Here is a 27823-nt window from a genome sequence, read left to right on the forward strand (position 1 = left end):
CAAAGCCCCTCCCATTCTCCTGCTCCTCCTCTAAAACCCATCCTATCTAAATCATTACAATACATTATTGGCATTTGGCAGAAGCTCTTATCCAGAGCGACGTACAGTTGATCAAACTAAGCAGGAGACAATCCTCCCCTGGAGCAATGCAGGGTTAAGGGCCTTGCTCAAGGGCCCAACGGCTGTGCGGATCTTATTGTGGCTACACCGGGGATCAAACCACTAACCTCACTCATCTACCTTAACCACTACGCTACAGGCCGCCCTAAACCACACACAATGTGTCCTTTTAAACCCCTCCCATGAAACACACGCAGTGAAAGCAGAGGTGGAAACAGGAAACCTTCCCCAGCGACGTCTCTGCTCTCCCGGCCTCAGGAGCTGTCCGTAGTGAGCCATCTCGTTAGCCGGGAAGACAGCACCTGGCTAACGTCTTTCACGATGAGGTGAAACTGTCCAGAGGCACGGTCCCATCGCTACTGTCCTGGCTACCGAGCTAAAGCAGATGATGGGCGTCCAGTTTCACTCTGTGAAGGGATATAATTACACTAAACTGTTTTTCCTTCTTAATGAGTGGAGTGCGTTTCATCGATGATAAGTCCAGCTTAAGTGAGAAAAAACCGAAGGCTGGGTGCTATTTGACTGTTACCGTGGTTTTAGCTTGGGTTTCTCTGCCTGGCTCTGTGAGTCTTTGTCCCTAGTGCAAAGGATTATGGGTCATCAACTTCACTTTCTCTTAAGTGTGAAGTCTGCACTTGACACACTGGAAGGGGGGGGGGGAGGATTTACCTCCTGTAGTTTTGGGACATGACTCAAAATGGCAGACGGTCCATCCCCAAGGTAGCAGGGTCAGCCAATAAGTGTTGAAGGGAGGGATTTGGGTCAATCAGTCCAGATTTACGTCAGGCTGAGATTGCAGAGTAGTATGTCAGAGCTGAGAATCGTCTCGGCCGTCTTAATGATGGAAGGGGAACTAAACCCATCTGAAATCTGAAACGTGCGCCGAGAACACGACGGACTTGACTCGATCCGTCCTCGTTTAAACTGGCTGGATCACACCTAGTCTGGACGCTGTGTGCTCCTCGGACTCGTTCAGCTCCTCAGCCCGTCAGCGATCGGCTCTGTTTTTCCTTTCTGGAATGTTCTCCCGCTCGTGTTGTGGCTCTTTGGCGCTCCGCGATTGACCTTCTCTTTGAAAGAAACGCCTCGGCCCAGATCCCACCCTCGCCGTCGACATGGTCAGCCACGGTCTCCGGAGGCAAGACAGAAAAATTATTTAATCTGGCAGCCATTTTGACCGGTTTAAGAGATTCCACAGCTCAGCGTTACCACGTTTTTTTTTTTTTTTCCCCATCGTACATACATCGCTATCTCATTATGTAATTACGCTGTGGTTTTAGGCTCAAACTGACTATCGTTCGTACACATCCAAGTATGCAACCTGACGTATTTGTCCATTTATGGTTACCTTTCAGATTAATCAAAAGTATACTAACATGGATATAACCCACACATTATACTTTGGCCAGGGATGTCAAATCTCATCCAAAAAGGGCCAGTGTGGGTGCCGGTTTTTGTATTAGCCCAGGACGAAGACACCTGATTCTACTTATCGATGTCTGGATTGAAGGCCATGATTAGTTAATCAGTCGGATCAGGTGTCGTGGTGCTGGGCGAATGCGCCTTCTCAGATAAGACCGGGCCACCCCTGTCCGAAGCCATAACTCGCAAAAGGTATTCCTGTCAGGTCGTCTCTGATGTTCGTCAGTACAGTGGAAATATACTCAATTATCTTGCGGTGGGGATGAACTGAAGGGCTGCCTGTAATGGATATTTCAGTGTGAACCGGGGGCCTCTGTTTCACGCCGTTAAACCCGACCGTGCGTCCGCTGTGCTCGTTTGTCACCAGCCCGGTCTGAAACGAGAGTGGGGCGAAGCGTGTCGTGTGCGGCACGGATTGACCGCTCCGATATTACGAATAACTGCGACCCTGAAACAACAACAGCAATAAAAAATTAGTTCACGAACTAAAGAATTCAAAGGGAAATTTGATACTCGGCATCTTTGGTCTCGGCCCAAAGATAAAATCGTTTGTGCTTTCTTAACCGTTTTATCTGGAATTGAAGGCAAAGTCAATACCGTATTGCTGAAAGAGCACGTTTGAGGAAACGTAACATTTCATTATGTAGTTAAGCATAAATAATAACTAGTTTTCCCGAATTGGATATAATCCACAATGTTAGCATTCCGTCTTTGTGAGCCAGAAAGCTAAAGGGTGATTTATGTATATGTATTCATATGTGATTTTTTTAAATGAATGAATACTGGGGAGAATCCACAACCCCCCCCCGCTCAGGACCAGGGAACACGACACCCCCAAACCGCTGCTCCCTGCCTGTGTTTATGTTAGGGTTCGGAGCTGTGATTGGTGGTATTCCAGGTCTAGTATCAAAGCCGAAAGAGAGGGAACTATAACATTCCTGGATGTAATGGTCTGGAATTTTTTTTTTTTTTTCGGTTTTCCTTGGCAGTCCCTCAGAACTCTGATTAGGGAAGCTAATCATTCTTTTCCAATCACGGACACGTCGTTTCCACTCTTGTGGCCGGGCCGGTCCTCCTGATTGAGACATAACAGTCTGAGGGACGGAGGCCTCCCTGTCTGCTTCTACTTAACCGTCTTACCACAGGTTCTGTTCATGGAGATTCAGGAGCTCTGTGTGTGTGTGTGTGTGTGTGTGTGTGAGAGAGAGAGAGAGAGAGTGTCTGTGTGTGTGTGTGTGTGTGTGTGTGTGTGCGTCTGCTCTGTATTTGTGTGAGTATGGCTCAATGGAGACCACAACAGCTCTGACCTTTACCCCACATCTATCTGAAATTATGATTTATGGAGTTATGCGCTACCTTGTTCCCTGCATACAAGTTTAAGCTCCACCGTGTCCCTCTCAATCCAACCGGAGATGAGGCTGTATGCAGCCGTACCCAGCTGCCAACGCCCCTGAGAAACACGCTCACAGACACCAGTGTTGTCATGTCCTGAGCGTGTTGCGGGTGACGTAGTTCTGCGGTTTCCGTTGTGTTTTTCCGTGTGTGTGTTGTTGTGGTGTGAGCGTCTGGGCCTTCCCCCCGCAGGTGAATTCGACACGGTGGCGAGCCCTTCCACCCCGATCAAAGACCTGGACGACAGAACCTGCAGGAGCTCCGGGGCCAAAGCCAGGGGCCGGGGGAGGAAGAACAATCCATCACCGCCCCCAGACAGCGACCTGGAGGTACGCCCCGCGCCCCTAAACACACCCCCAACCCTACGCCCCACACCCCTACACACACCCCCACCCTACGCCCCACGCCCCTACACACACCCCCACCCTACACTCCGCACCCCTAAACACACCCCCACCCTACGCCCCGCGCCCCTAAACACACCCCCACCCTACACTCCGCTCCCCTAAACACACCCCCAACCCTACGCCCCGCGCCCCTAAACACACCCCCACCCTACACTCCGCACCCCTAAACACACCCCCAACCCTACGCCCCGCGCCCCTAAACACACCCCCACCCTACACTCCGCACCCCTAAACACCCCCCCACCCTACGCCCCGCGCCCCTACACACACCCCCCACCCTACACTCCGCACCCCTAAACACCCCCCCCACCCTACGCCCCGCGCCCCTAAACACCCCCCCACCCTACGCCCTGCACCCCTAAAAACACCCCCAACCCTACGCCCCGCTCCCCTAAACACACTCCCACCCTACGGCCCGCGCCCCTAAACACACCCCCCACCCTACACTCCGCACCCCTTCCTAAAAACACCCCCCTCCCTACGCCCCCCTCTCCTTCCTAAAAACACCCCCCACCCCCCGCCCTGCTCCCCTTCCTAAAAACACCCCCCACCCTACGCCCCGTTCCCCTTCCTAAAAACACCCCCAACCCCCCGCCCCGCTCCCCTTCCTAAAAACCCCACCCCCCCGCCCCGCTCCGCAGCGCTGAGATAAATGAAGGCAGGTCGGACTGTTAATAGCTCGCATGCAGCCACTCGTATCAAACAGGATTTAGGGTTGGCCTCTGAAGAGAGGCGGTAATCTGCGGGAGCGTGATGAGGTGTGCGTCTCTCACGTTTAAATGTTTTTACTGCTCTTCCTAAACGGGCTTTTCCTGTCACCTAATATTCAGTGTGCTATTGAGCTCTGTTCATTATATTGTGTCATGTTATTGGCTGTATGTTTTGTCCAATCAGAATGCTTCTTGTGTAGATATTTACGTTGATCGGTGCAGTCACTCGGGATGACGTCATTGTGTCGTTTGTCAAAGGACCAAATTAGGACAACGTTCTGTTGCCAGTGAAAGGTTTTAGTTTTTTTTGGTATGCAGGGGAATATTTTCCACTTTGGAAAGTCCAAATGAAAGCTATTTAGTAGCAGTAGGTCAGTAAGTGTGGTGTGTATATTGACGCGGGGGTTGCTTCTCTTTCACAGCGAGTGTTCGTCTGGGATTTGGATGAAACCATCATCGTGTTTCATTCCCTTCTGACCGGATCCTACGCGCAGAAGTATGGAAAGGTGTGTAGCCCCGTGTCATCCTGTCTCTATTTTATATATTTTATTCACTTTAGTTTTTTTTTTCAATTTTCCCAAACCGCCAAACACGAAACTTGGGTCTTCCATCAGCAGCCGGCACGATGTAAGTCAGGAGGAGATATGAACGATGACGCTTCACGTGACGATGACGCTTCACGTGACGCCGATTTTCACTATTTTCTGCGCCGTGTCACTGGAGGGAAGGAGGTCAGCGTAATCTAGAGCATCCGCAGACGCCTGGTCTGACCAGCAGTGGCCGCTATTGAGCGCTGAGACAGACGGAAATGCCGTTCATTTCACGTCGTTCCCCGACCGGAAATGTTGCCACGCCAATGCGGACCTCCGGTCATAGCCAGCGTGACCGGGTCTCGAGCGGCCAGATGCAGAACGAGGGCCTTCAGCCCGAGTCCACCAGCGGCCCTGCTGTCATTCTCTCTCTTTAACGCTTTACATTACCCTCCAAATTTAGGGAGCCCATTCACGCTCACGCTGCAACGCTCATCACAAGCTCTGCTGTCGATTTTCGGGAGAGCGCGAATAAAAGTCTCCTCCGAAGCTTACGTCTCCACTCCCTGCCTGCGGTGGGCAGTTTGATCCCTCGGCAGATACCTGTCGGCGGGGGTGATCCACACACGGGACACTTACAGTAACCGCTACCCAGCAGCCCCTGTTCTTCCCACTCTGACCGGCGCGTTTAGCGACAAAACGGAAATGATCGCGCAGCGTCCAACGCGAGAAGGCGGAGGTGTGTGGGAGCGTGTTCTCACAGAGCTGTGGCATGTTCTTGGCACGCCACCACCATCTTAGCGGCCAGATTTCATGATGTGATTTTTTTTTGGGGGGGGGGGGTGGGGGGGGGTTTTATGCTTCTTTGACAGCCGTGAGTGTTATGAAAACAGAGCTTTGATGTCACCTCGCTTAAGCGCTGCTGACTTAAGAAAACACGGAGAGAAGGAAAGGAGGAAGCCAAGCTGGTAGCATTCTTAAGAGGCATAACTGCTTTAGATCGGTTTTTACATTTCAAATTGCAAAAAGCTCTCAGGAACACTGCACACATAGTTTCCTTTATTGGGGGGAGGGGGGGGGGGGTGTCAGTTAACCTAAAACTCCACTGATGTAGTTACTGAAAATGAGAGAGTGAAAAATATGTCATAATCCTTGCACAGTAAGGGATATAATGTGTTTTATTCCCCTGTACTGAATGAAGACGTGTCTGGACAAAATAATACTCTTTAAATCCCCGTGAGAATGACTTCCTCCTTTTTGTCTCTGCGGTCTTCGCCGACTACCAAGATGCACTTCGTATTTATTAGTGGAAGAAAAGAATTGATGAACTCAATTACTCGCCACCAAATTAGTAGTGAACAGAGTGTCACTGTAATGCACTGCAGCGCTTGGCTTTCAGCAGGAATGGGCAGCTAGCCTCTGCTGTGACAGTTTCCACGTACGTTTCACCAAAGATGGAAAGTACTTTTCCAGATGTACTTTTCACGCAGAATTGTGTTTGTTTAGTTTGAGGAAGAACAAGGGGCGAGACATGTCCTTTTGCAGAGGCACTTTCACAGATAATAATCTCACTTCCCTGTCGATCATATTGACAGGAGGACTCTGTAATTTCCCGCATTTCGCTCTGAGGGAAGCAATCTCGTCTGCGTCTGCCGCATTAAGCTGTCTCACGCGCTCGTGGAGTTCCTGCGCCGCCCTGAGTTTATTGTTCTACCGGTGAGGTGTAATTACGGTCGCCGTCAGAAAGGAGAAGGCTTAACGAGGTTGTGTGAGGAGGAGGAGGGGGAGGGGGAATGAGGAAGAGTGACTCAGTCTGGTGAGCTGAAACGTTGAGGTAAAGTCGTGACGGTGCTTTGTATCCGAGGGCCTGTGTCATGCAAAAATTTGTTTGACATCCGTGAGGTGACATTTTGTTTGGAAGGCCAGGAAAGAGGCTTTTTGGCTTCGTCTGGTTTTGCTGGACTTACCTTTCTGTGTGGGACACTGCCATTTTCTGTTCAGCTTTGAAGGATGGCTCTCTGTCCCACTGTAGCCAATTGTCTTCATTACAGAGGCTAAAATACGGCCGTGCACTTCGTCACACTTGATCGTGCTTGTATTGATTTTACACGGGTTAATATGCTGCTCCAGAATATTTTGTTTGGGTTGGAGGACTAACAGAACTAACACATTGTCATACAGACGCAGGGCCCCCTCGAAAAACAAGATGTTCCATCTCAAGGGGCTCATCCTGCTAATAAATAAAAGATTTCAACAAAATAGTTGCCTGCCTCGGGGCAGGAGAAAGCAGCGTATGTATATTTATGAAATCAACTTTTCTTTCTAAACTTTTTCCGCGTCCTTCACGCAGGGCCTGTTTCTTTTTCTGCACGTTCAGCAGATTATTTTTCAGGGCGAGTATCGCTTACAGGAAGGGGGCATCGCGTTTCCACGCAAACGGTAAGGCGCGGAGGAATAGATTTTATTGTTTTCGCTCGGTCGTACCCGGATGTCAGTCAGGGACTCTGGGCCACTTTGCTGGGTCGCAGAGCGGGTAGATAAAGTCAGAAAACTGCAGGCTTCCGGAGACTTCCACCATTGCCACGGAGGGTCCGTGATACTCTCCTTACCTCAGTGACGCCTGGAAGGCAGCAGGTTCAGCTCAGCCAGTCACAGATGATGTGTACATGCTCCTTCGCGGGCAGGTTTTCTACAATGTATTTTTATGAAATCTATCCGTATGTTATGTTACTGAGCTAGCGACTCGGCTAACCCGTCGCTATGACGTTTTCCTCGCTCTAAAAGCTGCTGCCTTCCGGGCGTCGCCGAGGGAAGGAGTGTGGACGGCCGTGTCGGTTACCCGTTTAAGCCGCGGTGCGAATGGGAGGGTCACGGACCGCGAGGCGTGTACCGACGGGCCGTTAGCGCACAACGAGGAGCCCTGTCACGCGCCGCGGGAGAGGGGGCGGGGGGCCGTGGAGCCTGGCACCCTGACATAAACAGCTGTCAGGAAGCCGTGCCCGAGAGTCGGGCTCTAACGCAGCCCAAATCTTTCTCCAAACAGCCCTCTCTCTCTCTCTCTCTCTCTCTCTCTCTTCAGCTACCTGCCTTCAGGAACACACTGCTCACTTTCAGCTTTTAGACCGGCGGCCGAGAACGTCGCCTTCACTCAGAATGTCCCGGCTTTGCTTAGAGCGGTTACTCAACATTCACAAAAGCTGCTTGTGAATGTTTGTGAACGCGGCCTACACTGTTATTATCCTTATTATTTTAATTTGCTGTATTATATTGATATTTGTTTCAGTGCCGTATTGATTGATGTCTTTTGGAGCTTGCTATCTTTAAGCATGGTCTCTGATTGGTCGTAAGGCAAGTGGAAACAAATTAATAAGCAGATTCATAAATAAACTCAGAGGTGGACGTCAGTGGTGTTTAAAAATAGCAAATACCTGTCTGCTCCTTCCCCACCTCCTCTGTGGATAGTGTGTTCGCAATCATTTTAGGCATGCACTTTTAAAATCTTACTTTAAAAAAAGTGTCAAAAATATAGGCAAAGAAACACACATGGTATTTAGAACCTGGACATACATTTCTGCAGTGGTGTGAATTGCAGTGGCATAAACCTAGAATCCATATATTGAAAAGGCAGCAGTTGAGACGCATTGCTGGCCCCAAGGTTTATTTCACACCAAAGCCGGTTTCCCTCCTTCTGCCCTTAAGAAATATGATGACAGCTGGTTCTATTCAGAGCTTGGGCGAGATCCCCCTCGTCTATTTATGCTATCGCCATGGTGACCACAACCATCAAGTTCTAATAGATTTCTTTGGAATGCACCTCTAAATTACTGTAATCTCGTCCCGTCCGCGTTTCCTCGCACTTGGGACATTTTCGTTCACTTCATCAGTGAGACAGGATGTTATGAAAAGGGACGGCGATATATGCAGTGTCAGAACTATTCAATACCGCGGACATTTGGTTTCCATTTCTGTTTAAAGTGTCGATAATTTTTATCAAATTATATGTACCATTTTTCAAAAAATGGAATTTAAACACAATGGCGTGTGATTGTCTTGAGTATCATTTGTCTGGAGACACTGGCTACGTTAACCTCTCGCAAAACAGGAAGTTGGAAAAGCCGACCTCCCTGTCACAGAGATTTGGAGCAGGTGTGGATTTAAACCGAGCAGCCCGATGCGAGTGGCGTTTCTTTTTCTGATAATAACGGACGAACCCGCGTTAGCTACAACGACGTCAAAAACCGCAATTGCTGTGGACCCGTGATATGAACGAACAACATGAGAAAGAAAAAAAAACGTTAATGCGTTTATTCTGAATCGTCTCAACAGGAGGGACTCGTGCGCTGGGGAGGGATTTCTGCCCCTCCGCAGTGCGAGCGAGGCTATTCTGGGTGCCTGACTGCTCCAACCAATCACACGGGCTGGCATTTGACCCCTGCCGACCTATTGCAGATGATGGTTTTTGCAGCTGAGCGGCAGTTGGCACGCCGAATTTTCTGTAACGCCGAAGCGTTTAAATAAGGGATTGTTGACGGGACGGGGCATGTGTGGCCCGTCCGTCATCATCTGCTTAGATTATTGGGACATAGCAGAGGCGCTATCGGCGCTCATACCGGGGATGTAAACGCGTGCGTTTCCGTAATGGGCACTTCCATTAAAAAGCGCCTTCATTAAACCTCCGTTCCCACTGAGATAAGAAAAAGTTTCCAAATATTAAATAAATAAACAAACCAGATTATTTGAATAAAACCAGCACAGTTCAATTGCCGTTTTTTAATGTCCTGCAGTGTTCCAGTGTCACTGCATTTATACACTACACAGACCAAGAAATAAGTCAACCTCAACAAGTATTTTAGTCTTATATTTAGACTTCAAATATATATTTTTTATAATTTATTTATTCCGTACTATTTTTTTGCTAAATAATACTGCCAATGAGGTGAGACACTTTGACTCATTTCAAGATTTGCCAATGGGTTAAGAAAAAAACAAACATATATATTTCTACTTGAGAGATAAAATAAAGTCTTATTACAAGAATACAACTCTTGTTCAGACAAACTATTTTTGCAGTGTGCACACCTGTGTGTTTACGGCCTGTGCACACACACACACACACACACACACACACACAGACACACACACACATACACGCTCGGTGTAATGACCCCCTGAACGCGTGCTGTCTCTCTCAGGATCCTCCGATGGCGGTGACCCTGGGTTTGCGCATGGAGGAGATGATCTTCAACCTGGCGGACACACACTTATTCTTCAACGACTTAGAGGTGAGTGCCGCCCCAGCCCTGCTGGTATGAAGCATATGCAAACACATCTGATTTGACGATATATTAAATATTTATTGCATAAAGCTTGCAAAGGGAGAGCCCAGTACCCTTGAAGCATTGAAACACGGTTTTCAGGGATGTGATCAAAAACTGTTCTAATTCCAACGCACGATGGCTTGTTTGTAAAAAAAAAACATTTTCACACATTATCGTGACATTTTCTAACCCGTAGTTGCGCACAGTTTGTTACCACTCCAATTAAAGATATATATATTTTTTTTTAAACCGTAAAACAGGAGACTGTGCGCTTGTAAGTGGAGCACGGGGCCGTGTCAGAGTGCGCCGGGGAGGGGAGGGCAGGCGTCCTCGTCACCTCCGAAATGCGGGAGCCGGGAGCGGTGCGCGCGCAGAGTGCTGAGTGACACCGCGGCTAATCACGCGCTGTTGTTTTAGCAGCTCAAGTGCCCCGCTCGCCTGACGGGGAGGGAAAACTGTCAGGAACGAAATTCATTCCAACCCCCGGCTCCACTTAAACTCACTTTTTCTCTCTTTTTTTAAATTTTTTTTTATTATTTGTACACGGCAAAGGGTTGAGTTGACGGAATCGACGGGGACAAGCTCTATTTAGCCAAGTAGTTAAAAGCCCGAAACCCATTTTCCAGTAGTGCTGATTTTCTCTCAGTCCGGTGGGGCTGTAGGGGGGGGGGGGGGTTGGGGGGGCGGGGGTTAGTCACAGCGCACAGTCAGGGGAAGGTAGGGTGGGGAAGGTGATGAAGAAGGTGCAATTTTGCGTGTGTTTGCTGCCCCCTACTGGCTGAGCGGGGAGTAGCCCCGTGTTATGCAATACCTCCATCCGTCTACTGCGGCCAGTTCACCTCCAGGTCAAATCTATCGTGTCAGCTGGGCTGCTTGCGTTTCAGTACACGAGGTTCACAAATAGGTACACCAAATCATGTGCTGATAATGCGTTTCTTCCTGCTCCTTTGTTCTTCTTTTTGTTGGAGTTCCACATTTTTAATTTTTTTATTTTGTTTGTTTAAAAAAAGTACAGGGAAAGGTGAAGTGAGTTTAACATCTTGGTTTAATAAACGGTATCTTTGGGTGCGCTTTGCAGGAATGTGACCAGGTTCACATTGATGACGTGTCTTCGGATGATAACGGCCAGGATTTAAGGTAAGAGTACATTCGATTTCCACCACACCTTTAAATCATTTTTAATTGTAAGGAAATATTATTTATGTGTGTTTTAAAAATTGTTGGAATGTATCATGTATATATATGTAATCATTTATATGTACATTTTCTGTTGCAATTGAACCCATTTAAAAGAGTTTTACGATGTCATGTTTCTAGCTAGCATTGATATACTGTAAATGTTTATAAATAATATAATGTAAGGTTAAAGTTAAAATCTTTTGACAAGTAACTTGTAACTTTGATTTGCACATGCATTGTTGTTTTGTTTAGTTTTAAATATTAAATGAGTGTGTGTTATTCTTAATATTAAAACAGGGATATAGACAAAAAAAAAAAAGTCTAATAGCATATAAATAAAACATATCATTATTATTATTATTGACAGTACTTACAGTTTTGCAACTGATGGCTTCCATGCAGCTGCAACAAGTGCAAGCCTCTGCCTAGCGACAGGTGTCCGAGGCGGGGTGGACTGGATGAGGAAGTTGGCATTTCGCTACCGAAGAGTAAAAGAGTTGTATAGCACATACAAAAACAATGTCGGGGGTAAGCTTCCGTGTGTTCGTCGACGCAATAGCCGCGATGAGTTCCGCGGTCCCTCGCGCGTTTATTAACGGTTGGCCTTTTAAACGTCCAGTCTCTCTGTTCCCGAAGATAAAAAAAAACGAAACGCGAACCCTGTCTCAACCACGATGTTGTTATTCATGTCTTCCCGATGTTGTGTCCGTTTCATTATTAAAACAGTGAAAGTGTTATTATGTTTTTGTTGTTGTTTAAAGCATCTATAAGTTGCTTCTACATTATTGCCGCCAGGAAACCGCAGATAGCTTCTCTCTCATGTTTTGGATCGATACCTCTTCCTCCATAGCCGCCCAACAGCATCGCAGATGGCCTCCCCATAAGTCAGACATGCTGTGCAATTGCTGCAAGCTGTTATTTGGGGAACATTGCTGTACAAACCCAGCTTGGTCTCTCGCTGGTCAAATCTGCCCACTCTCATTTTACCGAGAGGGGGGGATTTCTTTTTTTCCCCTCAAGCACCATTGCTCCAAAGACCAATCCACGATTTCAGCACGTTCACTCGGCTATGTACTTCAGCACGAAGGTCCCCAAGATCGATTCACAGCGTGAGAGAAAGGATAACAACTGCCGTATTGATTCCAAACAAAACAGCAAAATGCACTTTTGTATATTATGTCGTTTTCCTTCCAATTTAATATGATATAATTTTTCCGAGCTCATTCCAGAACTAATATTTTCACTGATGGTAGCATTCCAAGAGTGTAATAAAACATGGGTGATTTCTCAACCAGCCCTTTATCCCAAGTCTGATTTTCATTTAAATTAGAACAGAACGTTAGGCCTTAGGGAGCAATGTATTTTTCTGGGAGTGAAAACAAAATGGATCCTCTCTCGAGTGTGTGCCATACCGGTCAAGTACAAGGCTACTGCTTGGACACTGTTTCTGATTAATGTCAGAGCTGCCTTTAATTATTCCCCATAGAGGAGACTAGCAGGTTTATACTAAAAAAATGTATAAACATGAAACTATAGTAATTTTTCAGCCGTTTATTATTATTATTATTATTATTACATTCAACCATTTGTTTTCATTGTTTCCTTCGTTATTGCAATAGTCAGGATTCATGAGGCAGACAATATCAATAACTCAGAATGCAGTTGGCCTACAACTTGGATCGAATGTCTTTCTGTAAAAAATTATGTTTGATTGAAGATGAGCCGTCTGACTAGGAGGACTCCTTCCCAGTTTTGGCCTAGTTATCTCATTTCTTGGGCGGAATGTTCTAGAAGGCTGCTGTCGGGCACTGAGTGGCCTGTTAGCCTAGCCGGTGGCTCGGCCCCTGGGTTAAAGTGTGGCCCTGCTCTGCTTTCTGAAGGTCTCCTGGGGCCGGCCAAGCGGGATGCTTGGCTGCAGCTTCGTGCCGAAGTGGAGGGCCTGACGGACTCCTGGCTCACCAACGCACTTAAATCACTGTCCATCATCAGCTCCAGGTACCCCTGCGGCATTCTGGGAGTATGAGTCCTTTGGCTCAAACACTGCTTCACGGACTACGGTGCATCAACCAAGGCTATTGGCGTGAATGTGCACAGCTCATCAATGCAGATTCTGTTTCAATTTAGTTCAATTTCCTTTATGTAATATGATATGATACATTTGCATAATGCGTATGCCTTATTCTGTCCAATTAAAAATTCAATGGGCCATTTTCGCAGACTCGGATTAAGCCTAGTCCTAGACTAAATTCAATTTCTCTTGACAGAACTTGATTTAGTCCAGGACTATGCTTAGTCTGTGTCTGTGAAACTGGCCAAATAATTCTCCAGTGTGGATCATTAAGTCCTTTTGTACAATAGGGGAATGCGCTCAAATCATAAAGATTAAACTTTTTTTGGTCAAAAATGTATTTAGATGAATCAGAGTTTGCTGCTTAAACAAGTGCATTCATTTCTTAATTAATTTTTCTCTTTTTCCCCAGAAGTAACTGCGTCAACGTTTTGGTAACGACAACACAACTCATACCAGCACTGGCTAAAGTTCTGTTGTATAGTCTAGGAGCTGCATTTCCTATCGAAAACATCTACAGCGCAACCAAAATCGGTAAGAAGTCTGCAGTCGTTTTTACGATGTGCTAAGAACATATACAGCAGTAAGGGTGTGGGGAGGGGCTTTCCCATTTCTATTAGGATTATTAGATTCACAAAAAAAACCTACCAATTGCAGTACTGCATTTTTAAGTTTGTTCATTTTTCCCCAAAGGTAAAAACAAATTAATAACAGACATATAGAAATAAAAAAGGTTTTCTTGTTGATTGATTTCTTGTTAATTCGGTTTATATATTTTCCAAGTACATTCCAAAGGTAGAATGCAATATTGTTTTGATCTGATGTAAAATATTTTTTTAATAAGCCACCTTCCTGTTTAAAAGAAACATACTGCTTCACTGTTGCACAATGTTGCTGCTTGCCAGAAAACTCATTTTGTTTTCTTTTTCTCTCAAATTCATCCATTCTTGCACTGTGTTCACAGTGTTTGCAGTAAAGGGCTATTGTAGCAAATTAAAATAAATGAAAATACAATTGATGATAAGTCAGCTTGGTAAGCCTGTGGTCTTATCAAAATGCTTTTATCTTTCACATAACCTTTTGGACCATGTCTCCGTTTTAATCCAAATCAATGCACTAGATCTTGTTTGATCTATCAGAAGTTCTGTAGTTGGCCCATGTTTGTTTTTCGTTTTTGTTTTTAAGTTGTTTTTTTTGGGGGGGGGGGGTTCCTTGACTGTTTCCATGCCAACCTTCATCTTTAGTTGATTCTGGAACATTACATAGTCAGACATTACAAAGGCAGACAACTGGCCTGTCTTTACCATGTCACCCCCCCCCCTCCCATTTTGAAATGAGCTATATTTGTCCAGCCAGAATTTGGATGATTACAGAAATTCTTTGTACGGCAGGGTAGACATTCAACATTCTAAATGCTTGTCAAAACATTCAAAGTAATTGAGTTATTTGGAGAAAATTATAATTACTTTTCTGCTTGAGCAGGTTTGTCTCCGTCCTGGTTAATTTGAGAACAATGAGCCAAAAAAGGAAACCATCGGAATTTCATTAAGATTCATATGTTTCAAATACCAGCCATCGATTGGCCTTCATGAACCTAAGATGTAACAATAAGTTCCTGTAGACAAAGTCCATTAAGTCATGCTTCCTGTCTGTTAGGACCGTAATAATAACAGTTAAATTGAGTGACATGTTGACATTTCAGTTTTTATAAAACACCCACAATCCCCTCTGTGCCGCCACCCCACACACACACTCAAATTCCTACTCTCAAAACAGCCACAAATCCCCATCGAACAAAATTACGCACATCTGTGTTGACTGCTTCAATCCCATCTGTTTAAGAAATAACCACTGTACCCTGTTTGAGTTCCTTGAACGTGAAAAAGGTTTAAAAAGTTCGTTGTTTTTCCAGGAAAAGAAAGCTGTTTTGAGCGTATAGTGTCCAGGTTCGGCACTAACATTACATATGTTGTCATTGGCGATGGGCGAGATGAAGAACATGCCGCTAGCCAGGTAAAGTCTCATCTGAAGTCTCCATTCCTTGTTTATTTTCCAGGAAAAGAGAGTTGCTTTGAGCGAATAATGCAAAGGTTTGGGAGGAAAGTAGTGTATGTTGTAATTGGGGATGGTGTGGAAGAGGAACAGGCTGCGAAAAAGGTAACGACTTCGGTGAATGTTGGTGTGCCCGTCTTAGAGCCGGCGATCTCGCCGCCACCTTTTGTTGCCGTAGTTTCCTGTTTGCTCATGAATACAGAACGACGCGGCCGGCTTGCCGCGGCTTCTCGACGCAGAAAAGTCATCTATATTCATGGCCTGCATCCTCCTTTGGTTTCACTTGTGTGTGCTTCCCCGGCTTCTCTTCCCTCTGTGTGTGATAGCTCTGAATGCTAGCGTAGCCTACCGTAGCCTTCCTTTTACGGGCCGTCGGAGCTACAGGTTACACGCAGCACTTGAAGTCATATGTTCAAGTAACGGCTTTTTTTGTATCACCAACCTGTTTTCAGTGAAAACGAGATTTATGGCATTTGAATGACTCGCCAAAGTAAAAAAAAAAAAACTAAATATAAAAAGCCTACAGTGATTCTAGTCACAATACAATTAGGCTACGTAATTGAAATGGAATCCGCAAATTCAGTTCGTCCAATTTGATGTTAATCCTTGTGTATAGATTTTAAGCTGTGTTGTGCAAGCAGATGTTAACTGAAAACAGGGTATTATAATTCCACAAGAAAATTGAAATGTATTTAAATAAATGTTTTATCTTTTAAGTTTTAAGTGCAGAGTATACTGTCAATGTGTACGAGTCAATTACCAAAGCAGTTGGTACTGTTTCAAAATATGTAGAAGAGCCCTGCTAAAATAGCGTTATAGTGTCTTGAGAGACTTTATTAGTGCATCCGTGTAATGCATATCGTAAGAATCGCAGCGAAAGTAGTTTATTTCTTACTTGGACTATCGTTGAAACTGTCAGGGGAAGTTGCAAACACAAGGTGATGTATTTCTTTAAACTATGATCACAATTCCTCTCTCTCTCGTGGGCTCAGTCATTTCCGGTGCCGAAAATATCTGTCAAATTAAAGCATCACTACGACAGGACATTCTCGACAAATGTGTTTATATCACCATGTGCTTGTTCTGTTCCTAAAATAATACAAAATAATTTGTGGATTTGCCAGTTGTATAATTTTGTCCACTTGTGATTGAAACGTCCGCACAGTGACATGTTTGTGGATGGACAAGTTTTACATATTGTTTGAATTCTTGTGCTGGTGTTCTTTATTAAAAGTAGTACAAGACGATCTGTCCAAAGACAACACTAAAAAGATTAAAACATAATGTATGAAGCTGAATTTAAAAAAAGGAATTTTCAAGTTCTGCTTTCACATATTATTCGTGTGTCTGCATATCCGACTGTGGGTTTGATCCTGTTGTTTTCTGTGGGCCTTTACTGGGTGGTGGTGCACCTGGCTGAGGGATCTGCATGTGGGTGTTTGAGGTGCTTTTGAAAACACGTAGACTGGCCCAAAAACTATGCATGAATTGAGTGGTGTGGGGGTTTTGCCTACAAATTAATTTCATATGGGTGTGCTGCATATGTGTGCGTTTTTCTCCACAGCTGAACGCTGCCTTAGTCTCCATAAGTCTAACCCCCTTCTGTCTCCCGACATAGCACAACATGCCCTTCTGGAGAATATCCAGCCATTCTGACCTGCTGGCACTACACCAAGCACTGGAACTAGAGTACCTGTAAATGTACAGTAATAAAGCTGGAAGTCCCTTTTTGTATATCTATTTAAAACAACAGTACACTGCAATGTTTTATTTTTATTTTATTTTTTCCCTTTTTCGTCTGTGATTTTTTTGAACCTCTGGCTTTTAAAGATGAACTGTCTGTAAGAAGACAAGGACTCTCTACTCGTGAGCAGGAGTTTGGACTGCCAGATGTTGAAACCCTTGTACATCAGTACGATGCGGTGGTTTTTTTCTCCCCCTTTTGGAAGCAAGACAGGTGTGAAGGAGGCTGTTCGTCACAGAGCTGAACAAACTACCGGACACTTCCCTCCTTTCCTTAAGAGGACACTGATTGGTCGGACTTCGAACCCCCGGATTTATCCCAAGTGGAACCTACCCCTGAACATTTTCAAAAAAGCATTTACTGTACCCACTTACACCACCCCCTACTCCCCAAGCAGAACTAGCAATAGGTCTTCACTCATTAATGACAATCAAGTCTAGAACTATCATATGTGTAAATTATTTTACGTTTACTAGTTTTAATGTGGAAATGGATGTGTGTTTGAGAATGAAAAACTTAAATTTGTCCTTTTTTTTGTAAGTTTTTTTTTTTTTTTTGCTGAGGAGGAATGTGTATAAGGATTTGTTGTGCCTTAAAAAAAACGTTTGTGTGTTACATTGTAATTTTGTTTTTAAAAAAGGTATGTAGATAAAAAAAAAACAACCCTTTGTGATAAGTTTTTTTTTTTTTTTTTTTTGACATGACCAAATTTGATAAGAATCCGAGTTGCAGTGCTGATTCAGAACAACGGCAATCAGAGAAAGAAAAGTCCGGAATAAAGCAGTTTGTGTTCAGTCTCTTCCTCTTCAGCGGTTTAAACAGTGGCGTCAATGACTCAACTCCTTTCATGGACACACACACACACACACACACACACACACACACACACACACACACACACACACACACACACACACACACACACACACACACACACACACACACACACACACACACACACACACACACACACACACACACACACACACACACACACTTTACATTACATTACAAGGCATTTAGCAGACGCTCTTATCCAGAGCGACATGCAACAAAATGCAGTTCAAACACAGGCAGTGTGAAGAGGACCCTGGAGGACAGTACGCATGAAAGTGGCCAGAGACTGTTGTTCTGACATCCACAGGAAGGTCAATCCACCACCGTGACCGCAGTTGTGCCCGGTCATGAGTTGGTTGCATGTTATTTTGCTGACCCTTTTATCCAAAGCGACTTTCACTTGATTAGACCAAGTAGGGGACAATAAACAGCAGTGTGGATCTTATCGTGACTACACTGGAGATTGACTCAACAACCGTGCAGGTCCCGGTCATGTACCTGAACCACTAGGCTAGAGGACGCCCCCAATCAGCCTGGTCAGGGGCTGGAGCATATCCCAGCAGGCACTAGGAGAGAGGCAGGAATGCACTATGGTTGCCAATCCATCACAGGGAATGTCAGCTACAATACTTTCAAATATGGTTTTATTTGATTGGTAACAAATTCCTCTACCGTTACATAAACTTTTTTTAAAAGGTACATGTGTTTGACTTATTCAAAACTGGTTTGTATTCCATCCATGATTTTGCTTTTTCCTTGTATGTTGCACCAGTATCTAATGTGCTGGATACCTCTTGGTAAAACTGGAACAACCAATCAGATTTTTTTCTGCCAGCTCTCAGCTTTCTCACTCAAAATCCTTTAGCGGCAAATTTACATTTGTAGAGTCCCTGGAAACATTTAGTCGAAAGTTGTCTGCTAATGGGGTGACATAGCAAGCCCCCTGAAGCGAGGTTATGTTGCCATCGGAACCCAGGCAGATCAAACCATTCATCCAGACACCACCCAGCGATGAGGCATTTCCCTTTGAGCCCCTGGGGGTAGACAGAAGCACAACTGTCCAGGTAAGCCCCACACAGAAAGGCACTGGTCTGCAGATGTATACACATTCAAGGTCCAATATTTTCCATCATTCCAGTGTTTTATTTTAGGTCCTAAAAGCGGCACGGATGGTGCAGTGGGTAGCACTGCCGCCTCACAGCAAGGAGGTCCTGGGTTTGAATCCCGGTCGGCCTGAGGCCTCTCTGTGCGGAGTTTGCATGTTCTCCCTGTGTTCATGTGGGTTTCCTCCCACAGTCCAAAGACATGCAGGTTAGGCTGATTGGAGAATCTAAATTGCCCGTGGGTATCAGTGTGTGAGTGAATGGTGTGTTGTGTGCCCTGCGATGGACTGGCGACCTGTCCAGGGTGTATTCCTGCCTTTCGCCCAATGTATGCTGGGATAGGCTCCAGCCCCCCTGCGACCCTGTTCAGGATAAGCGGGTTAAAGAATGGAAGGATGGAGGTTGCACTGGTCTTTACAGCTCAGTATCAAACCTTTTTTCTGATTGGTTAACTGAACACTTCTGGGCCGAGAGCTACAAGGTGGACGGTGCTAAAGGCAGACATAAGCAAATTAGCGTATGGTTGTGACATCATAGTTAGGACCTTTAACAGTACTCCATGCATGGTTCACACCCACGAATCACTCCGCATGTTTACACCTCTGGGGAGGGCATGTCATAATGCAGGATTACTGATATACCTGCACCGGGTAAAACTCCTAACTGCACCTTTCACTTCAGTCCATGTTCCTGGTTTTACCTGCCGCAGTTCTGGCCACCTGTACCTGGGGGGGGGGGGGGGGGGTTTTCACAGAGGATTACGGATTTAGCCGGATAGACAAATCCGGGCAACGATGGTAAGGGCTTCTCCTACCGCCATCTCCGCTCACAGAGCGAAGGAAGGTGACAATCACTACGCAAGTAAACCCAGGTTTACAGGTTACATTACAATACATTGTCATTTGGCAGACGTGCAGAGCGACGTACAGTCAATTAGACTGAGCAGGAGACAATCCTCCCCTGGAGCAATGCAGGGTTAAGGGCCTTGCTCAAGGGCCCAACGGCTGTGCGGATCTTATTGTGGCTACACGGGGATTAGAACCACCGACCTTGCGTGTCCCAGTCATTTACCTTAAGCACAAGGCAACAGGCCGCCTGAGGTTGTTTCGCAAAATATTTAGCAGGACAAAAAAGCTGATTCTATGGTTTAAAAGGCCTGGTATTCCCCTTGAACAGCAGAACAAAAAAAAAAAACCCTCAGCATCCCCACACCTTCAAAATGACAATGTGAAGACCAAGCACCTTAGGCAAGTAAGTTTGATATTCACCAAACAGCCACTATAACCAAGCCCAGGTTCACCATTCCCCTGGGTAATTAACAGAACTGGTGCTACCGATTTGTCAGACCCTCTTCACACCTGACTCCCAAGTAAAGGGAGGGGGGAAAACCATCAGTTCAACACCCAATGACCATGATTTGATTATCCCTGCACTAAGCAGAAATGGATCAATGGTTCCACACAAGGAAGAATATTTCAATTGCAATCGCTCATCGTGGACCCGAGACCGGTAACCATTTAGTGAAAATATGATCAGTGGTACCTAGGGCAGCGCTACTGAACTCCACGTCCTGCTGGCCGCAGCACCTGCAGTCATTCACTCCTAGTCTGCTACACCACCCACAAGTTTCATTCATTTACCGGCTTGGTTCAGACAAGCCAATTTGTTAAATCAGATGGGCTGAGCATGGCAGGAGGAAAAGGCTGCATCCTGCAGGACGTGGAGTTGGGTAGCGCTGACCTAGGGTGTGTATTCAAGAACAGCGTTTCAACTCCAGTCTTCGGGATCAATTACATTAATGGCATTTGGCAGACGCGCTTATCCAGAGCGCCATACAGTTGATTAAACTAAAGCAGGAGACAATCCGCCCCTGGAGCAATGCAGGGTTAAGGGCCTTGGTTAAGGGCCTTGCTCAACGGCTCAACAGCTGTGTGGATCTTTTTGTGGCTACATCGGGGATCGAACCACCGATCTTGCGTGTTCCAGTCATGTACCTTAAATCACTACACTACAGGCATCCGAGATCCGCTAGCCAGACTGTAACCAGGAACTCACACCTGATTTAACTAATCAAGGGCATTTTTGGTGCCATGATTGGTTGTCATTAAATCAGGTGTGAGTTTCTGGTTATAACAAAAAACCTGAAATATTTGTTACCGCAGTAACTGCAGCAAAAAGGATGCAGGCGAAGTTGGCAAACAAATCGAGTACGAAGCTCCTCATCACCAAATAAAACTCAACAACCATGTCCAACTTTTCTAGCTTTATTTTCAGCAGATGTCACACCTCATTTCTTGCTCTTGAAGTACTCTTCAATGACGTCCTTCGCCTGGGACTCCTTGCCATAGTCCTGCAGAAACCAAAAAAATCCTTTAATGCCCACCAAATACTGGCCAATGTTCAAATGTTCAGCTTTGTCCATTCATAAAATTAAACATTACTGCCCATCGTGCATTAACAGTCCATCTTAAACCATGAGCTTCCACAGTTCGAGTGATCGAACCAACCATTGGACATAAACCAGACTCCCAGAACACACACCAGGGACCCCTTTCACAAAAGCAGGATTAGAGTCAACTGGATAACGACACCAAAAGCCAGAAACCTTCAAAATCCAGAACCTGGACTCAAGTTAAGATGTTCTGGTTTTTACTCTGCAGTTATCCAGGCAACCGAGGGTGTAACAGGATCCCAGTTAGCTGGAGAAGCAGGAACAGCAGTTCAGTCCATGTTCGAGTTCTGGATGGATTCCAGGATTTACTCATTCAGTCATCCCGCTTTCTGACACCCCCCCCCCCCGTATGTGAACTGCCTCCATCCCCCCCCCGCCAGGCCACAGTCCGTGTGGTGATGTCGCCGTTCTTAGGGACCTCAGAGGCCACGTGGTGCCCTCGAGGCTCGTGCCCCGGCTCTCTCTGTAGCCAGGAAATATAAAACAGCCGCGAGGCACCAGAGCCAGCGCCTGCATTCGCCTGGCACGGCCGAGACCGGCCACCTGCTCCACACCCGACCCAGGAGCCGAGCCTCACCCGCTCCACACCCCAAAACCAACCGGCCAAGAGCCGGGGCTCACCTTGACGACCACGCAGCTGCAGCCCACAATCTTCCGCGGCTTGCCCTCGCGGTCGATCTTGCAGAGACCCACCCACTCGCCGAGCTTCTTGTTGTCATCAACCTGTGGGAAAAGTGGGTGGAGTTTGTTAGCGTCACACTCTAAGGGGGGGGTGGGGTCAAAGGTTAGCATGGGGGATACCTGCAGCTGTATCTCAGTTCTAATTGGGTAACGATGGCTGTTATCCTCACTGGGTATCAGTAGAGGGAGCCAAGTGATCATCACTGATACAGCACTTAAAGCACACAGCACCAACTATTGAAAACTTAACACAAATGCTCAGCATGAAAACCGATTCTGGGGGTGCATCACAAAACGGGATTATCGATTTAGCGGGACCATGCCATTGAGTATAGCCCAAGAACCCTTCAAAATCTGGAATATGGACTATAGACTGAAGTTAACACGTTGAGTTTTACTCAGTGAATTTACACAGCCAACTCATACGTGACATACCCCCCGCTGTCCCGATACAGCAACACTTATACTACACAAATAGAACATTACCAAGAAATTGGTTTAGTTCAACACCAAATTATCAGTGAAGTAGACACCCCCCACCCAAATCTTCAGGAGAAGACACACACCACACACCACACACCACACACCACACACCACACACCACACACCACACACCTTTATGAGGCTGATCTGATGCTCAGCACAGAGAGCCTCCACCAGCCTCACGTACGCAGGCTCGTCGCAGTTGGCTGCCAGGACACAGAGGTGGGCCTGGCGCCTGGAGGGGGAAGCGATTCACACCGTCACACAACAGAGCAGCGCCACGTCCAGCATCACAACCGTCAACGGGAAGCGGCTGCACGCTGAGGCTGGTTTATACTGGCGTAGACATCGCTGGTCAAAGGGACATTCGCTTTGGTTTCTAAATCTTGGAAGTACAATTCAATCGGGGCGACGTTAGAACGTTCTGCCATTCCACTCGGGCAACAGTATAGACCAGCCTTTACTTGCATCCCAAACCACCACAAGGGCTCGGAACCATTCAAACAGACCAATAGTTGAGAATGTCTAGGCCTACAAAGTTGCCACACAAGAGAATGTGGTTCCAGTATAACCGTGCACATCCAAAACTGACCCATCCACTGTGGGAGGTACTTTTAATTTATTTTTTTTAAAAAATTTTAACTCTCCTGGACCTCAGACATTTTTGGGTAACGATGGCAGTTCTCCTCACTTAAGTTCAGAAGAGGGAGCCAAAATATCATCATAGATTCAGGAATAGTTGCTCTGGATAAGAGCATCTGCCAAATGCCATTAATGAATAGGTAGGCAACTTGCTAGCAACAGCCAATATATCACGCAGTAGAAACGTCACAAAAGGATTTACACCCAGGGGTAGATTTAAAAACCCAGCCGGTCAATTTGCTGTGAATATTAACCAGTTAAATTACATACTTGTCCAGTGCCTTTGCTGCTTCGCGGATACCGCGAGCCAAACCATCGTTGATGAGTGCGGTTTTCAGCACATCCGGGAGTGCGGTGTTAACGTCCATTACACCTCCAGCAGCGATGCTTTAAACGGGACAGATGAAGATAAAAATATCATGTTAGGTCCACAAGCCAAAAAAGACGGAGCTGTGTAGATCCCAAATCAACACGTGTGCGGCCGGCGGCAAGTCAGAAAAAGAATCTCACTCATAATTAGGAGTGAAGGGGTATCCGACTAAAGAACAAAATCATCATTGCAATGCCGTAGCCTTTAAAATAATATCCCCACCCCCCCCTTACAATACATAATTTAGAAACTGATCAAGCTAGTCCACTTAGCAGACTTACATGCAAGGTAACGAGGCATCTAGCTTGCTAGCCGGACAGATTTAGTTTTATACAACACTAACTTTAAACATGAGTAGGCTAAGAACACATACGTTTATTTTGACTGCATGCAATACAAGGGGTTTCTAAATTGCATATCAATGTAGCACTGTACAATTACACAGCTAACGTTAGCAACCACGCAATGAATCCTCGTATCACTTACCCTTCCTCGGCCATTGTAGATTATCGATGGATGGCGGACGTAAAAGTCTGAAATACGAACATAAGCAAAGGGTTGGACCACAATACATGTTGGACCGTTTGCTTTTGCCATGTTAGAAACGAGGATGATGTGGATTTTATTCGGATTCTACGGGAGACGAGTGAAACGTACCAAAACCTCCTTGTCACAGCGGGGAAAGAGAACGTCATAAGGTCGACGTCATAGCTTTATGTGCAAAAGGCCCCCGGTAGAAGTTGAGAAAATGTCCGAGTTATTGCCTGTCCAATATTTTATCGAGCGATTTGCTTGGGTTCGTTTTTCTTAATGTATTGTATATTCATTGTTTAATACAAGCTTACGTAGATTATTTCTACTAAAATTAAAACGAAGAAAAACATGTGCGTTATCAGCTGTTCGAAAGACTAATGTACACGTAATCGCCCATACTTAACACTAGGGGGATACGTAAGACTAGTTCTCCAAAAAATAGTGGACAGTCAATACTACAAAAAGTTTTTTTTGTTTTTGTTCACCTTTTTCTTTTTCTTTTAAAGCCAGCAGCCATAGCTAGCCAACCCCTTTCTCAAGGTTTTCAAACATAGTTTATTTCAGAGGATCCTCTAAACATTCCTTCATATAAATCTGATGTCCTTTACGGTCGTTTTTTTAAGGAACCGGTAGTCTCAGACTTCTGTGCTCTTATCAGTCATTGCATGAACAAAAGGAAAATACAGTACATACTGGTGTGACTATGAGGACCATATCTATTCTGAGTGTGTATCACAATTATCGGGGGTGTGCCTACTCCACCCAGTGAAACCAAGAATGCGTGTCTGACCCCTCCTTTGTTTACTCTAATGATTCCACATTGCGTAGTAAATGGCTAGTCCTATTCTCCTGGTTTTGGGGATTTACTTTTCATATCAACATAGGGAAAGGTTGCAAATGCCCTGGGGTGGGAACTATTTGAGATGGTTGGGAAATATACAGCATGCACGTTCTGAGTGTAAGCTAAACCATAATAAAGTACCGTACCCACAGCCTGTGTCAGTATGTTTGGAATAGCCTATGCAAGGCACTAAGGAGAATGTTTGAGTTCAGATCTAACTGAAACAATGGCAAGACAATTTTCAGACACAGTAGTTGTTGACTGATGTGAAAATACCTGTTTTTGTTTTAATTCTAAATCTTTTAGCTTTTCTATCTAGAATATATGTTCCCTTTGTAACCGTGTACTCTACCAGGCAGAAAAAGATATTGGCATAGAAAAAAAAAGGTAAACTGCAAACTGTAAACTTCCTGTGAAATATATCTTTTTTTTAAAAGCACAGCAAATTGCTCAGTGTCAAAACAACACTGACAGTATATTTGTAACACTTGTTAGTAGAGTACATGTGATCACAACTGGGCTGATATAAACTCTTTTAGAGAGTTGATTTAACATTTTAATGCTGAGATCTTCTTTTTTTTTATGCCTGTTTGAGCGAACATACAACCATAGCAAGGGTCGACATGCACGCAGGAAAGTGGCCCAAGCCTTCTCGGCAGTCAGGCTGGGACATGTTGCCTTCCTAAGGGGAAGTACTGGTGGGAGGGGAACTGCAGCAGATCGCAGGCTTGCCCGTGTTCTGCCTGGCGGAAAAGTGGGATGGTCAGACATGAGCGGGGCGTCGCTAGCCCACGCAGAGGCGTAGCTCTCCAGGTGAGCCTCTGTCTTAACCTGTTCTTCTGCTCTTCTGCAGTCTTCCCACATTTTACTCCTGCACGGCATTCCAGCTGCAGAGATGTCTGTGACTGTGTACTTCACCAGTGTTACTGGCAGTCTTCAGGTATGCGCACCTACACAGAACTGTTCTAACTTTTCTAACACGCTTGGAGCCTTTGAGATTGCATGGAATTAATTTCTAAACCAGGTTAGCCTGTTAGCACTCCCAACCTCTCAACCTCTTCTTTCTGTTGCTGCAATTCTAACCCGGTCCACTGTCTCGCTTAAACTCAGACGAAGAATAACCAGACGAAGATCATCCAGTTGCTGGAGTCTAAGAAAATTCAGTTCGAGACGGTGGACATCAGCCAAAGCACTGATTTGAGGACAGATATGAGGGAGAAGTGTGGGAACCCCAAAGCCTTGCCTCCCCAAATCTTCAATGGTGACGCCTACTGTGGGGTGAGTCCATCTTCCTACCGAGCTACGCCCTCCGATCCATGACAGCCGTGCTGAGAATAAGTCTCTGTGTGCCAGAGAGCTGTAACCTCTTTTTTCGGGCCAGTTTCACAGACACAGATTAAGCTTAGTCCTGGACTAAACTGAGGTTCTTATGAAGAATCCATATTGAAAATATAATTTAGTCAAGGACTAGGCTTAATCTTAGACTGTGAATCTGGCCTATACAGTTTTACAGAAAATTACATGTTTTTTTGTTTTTTGGGATTCTCATTTAATAAATGGGACCAGTAGCACATGGATTAAAATGTCAAAAGAGTGCCCACCAGTTAAACAGCACAAGGTGCAGAGTCAAAAGGAGTAACCTAGAAACTGTGACGCAATGAGACTTGCATACGTGTTGCAATACTCCAAAATCAAAGTTTTAATCTCTCAGTAGAGTTGAGTTTCGTCCAAACCAAGCCTTCATCAGAACAGAACAAGTGTGCAAGCCTCACTGTTTCACAGTTACCTGACGCATGTGTGCCATTAGTTCGTATCTATGGTTCGTAGCTTCATGCGCTTGCTTTATTCATAATAAGTTCTTCTTGTTTATTTGGTGCTGGAGAACCAGGCCGCTCCAGGACACACCCAGCTGCGCTGTGCAAACACTCACAGGCCTGAGAGCACTGCCTCAAGTGCTTTTCTGTCTGTGGGGTCTCTGAATGAAAGTGTGGGTGGATTGCAGTCCTGTTTCTGAGCAGTGGTCCACTGACCGGGTGTTTGGAGCCCACTTCTGTCTGTGGGGTCTCTGAATGAAAGTTTGGGTGGATTGCAGTCCTGCTTCAGTGGTCCACTCACCTGGTGTTTGGAGCCCATGTCACTGCCTTTAAATGTGCAGACTCTTTAAACGAAGTTTAGTCTAACCACAACAGCACTTGGACTGAGTTGCTAAACTGAGTTAATAACCAATGCGTGTTTTTTTGTTTCTGACTCAACATGTTTTGGGAAAGAGTGATAACAACACCTAAAAGTAAGACTTGGTAGCTCACTTTTTTTCTTGAGCTTATACATTGCAAATATTTATACATTTCATTTAACCAAAGGTGTTAAATGAAATGTATATGCACACACACACGCGCGCGCGCGCGCGTACACACACACACACACACACACACACACACACACAACAATATTACGCAGTGCAGGCTTGGCAGGAGTAAAGGTGATGTAACTCTCATAGATCCATGCCCTTCCATTTGATTTCAGGATTTCGCCATGTTCGAAGAAGCAGTGGAGATGGAAACTGTTGAAGAATTTCTGAAGCTGAAGTAGCGGTTTTACAGCATTCACCGGAGAATGTCTTAGTGTGTAATAGAATGATAACAGCTCTTCACCAAAATCTCTTTTCTAATTTAATGCAGATCGTTTAACCGGATATAGAATATTTTATGTACAGTAAACAAACGCAATTCTATAGTTATGCTAAAGCAGATAATGCTTACAACAATAAAAAGTGTTGGATTATATTAACCTGCCTTGTGTGAATTTCATTGAGTCCTTCAAAATCGATAAAATCAAGTTTTAAGCATAATGAGTAAAACCGTAGCTGTCAAACTGGTTTATGTACTCTCATATATGAACTGTTGAAAAAGAAAAGCGATTTTCATTGCAACAAAACATT

General features: G+C 45.4%; 3 protein-coding genes and 2 non-coding genes across 17 annotated transcripts in view; 2 read left to right on the forward strand and 3 right to left on the reverse strand.

Annotated features, from left to right (window-relative positions):
* The window catches only part of eya4 (EYA transcriptional coactivator and phosphatase 4), a 73786-nt gene extending 55847 nt beyond the window's left edge, over positions 1-17939 (forward strand). For 5 of the 13 annotated variants that reach the window (XM_061241867.1, XM_061241869.1, XM_061241870.1 and 2 more), the window contains 8 exons: positions 3127-3263; positions 4474-4557; positions 9774-9863; positions 10978-11036; positions 11446-11606; positions 12959-13073; positions 13559-13680; positions 15203-17939. In XM_061241867.1, coding sequence (XP_061097851.1) covers positions 3127-3263; positions 4474-4557; positions 9774-9863; positions 10978-11036; positions 11446-11606; positions 12959-13073; positions 13559-13680; positions 15203-15537 — 1103 coding nt within the window. In that variant the 3' untranslated portion in view covers positions 15538-17939. Of the gene's footprint in view, positions 1-3126; positions 3264-4473; positions 4558-9773; positions 9864-10977; positions 11037-11445; positions 11607-12958; positions 13074-13558; positions 13681-15058; positions 15160-15202 lie in introns of those variants that run through there. The other 8 variants (XM_061241871.1, XM_061241878.1, XM_061241879.1 and 5 more) reach the window with 4 other exon arrangements.
* A 3191-nt stretch (positions 17940-21130) lies between these two features.
* On the reverse strand, positions 21131-24268 carry rps12 (ribosomal protein S12). The gene is made up of 6 exons (XM_061242864.1): positions 24168-24268; positions 23997-24043; positions 23411-23527; positions 22631-22733; positions 21956-22057; positions 21131-21232 (listed from the first exon to the last, which is right to left on the reverse strand). The coding sequence occupies exons 2-6, from the start codon at positions 24008-24010 to the stop codon at positions 21170-21172; spliced, it is 399 nt and encodes a 132-aa protein (XP_061098848.1). The 5' UTR covers positions 24011-24043; positions 24168-24268; the 3' UTR covers positions 21131-21169.
* On the reverse strand, positions 22143-22226 carry LOC133129884 (small nucleolar RNA SNORD100). Its single transcript, XR_009708885.1, has one exon. It is a non-coding gene; the product is annotated as a small nucleolar RNA SNORD100 (small nucleolar RNA).
* LOC133129885 (small nucleolar RNA SNORD100) lies at positions 23147-23230 on the reverse strand. Its single transcript, XR_009708886.1, has one exon. It is a non-coding gene; the product is annotated as a small nucleolar RNA SNORD100 (small nucleolar RNA).
* Positions 24269-25709: 1441 nt separating the features above from the next.
* Positions 25710-27672, forward strand: zgc:153284 (uncharacterized protein LOC751696 homolog). Its single transcript, XM_061243740.1, has 3 exons — positions 25710-25825; positions 25996-26163; positions 27409-27672. Exons 1-3 carry the CDS (start codon positions 25781-25783, stop codon positions 27472-27474), a joined length of 279 nt encoding a protein of 92 aa, XP_061099724.1. The 5' UTR covers positions 25710-25780; the 3' UTR covers positions 27475-27672.
* Positions 27673-27823: the final 151 nt, after the last annotated feature.

Source organism: Conger conger, chromosome 5 (genome assembly GCF_963514075.1).
Source record: "Conger conger chromosome 5, fConCon1.1, whole genome shotgun sequence".
NCBI lineage: Eukaryota > Metazoa > Chordata > Actinopteri > Anguilliformes > Congridae > Conger > Conger conger.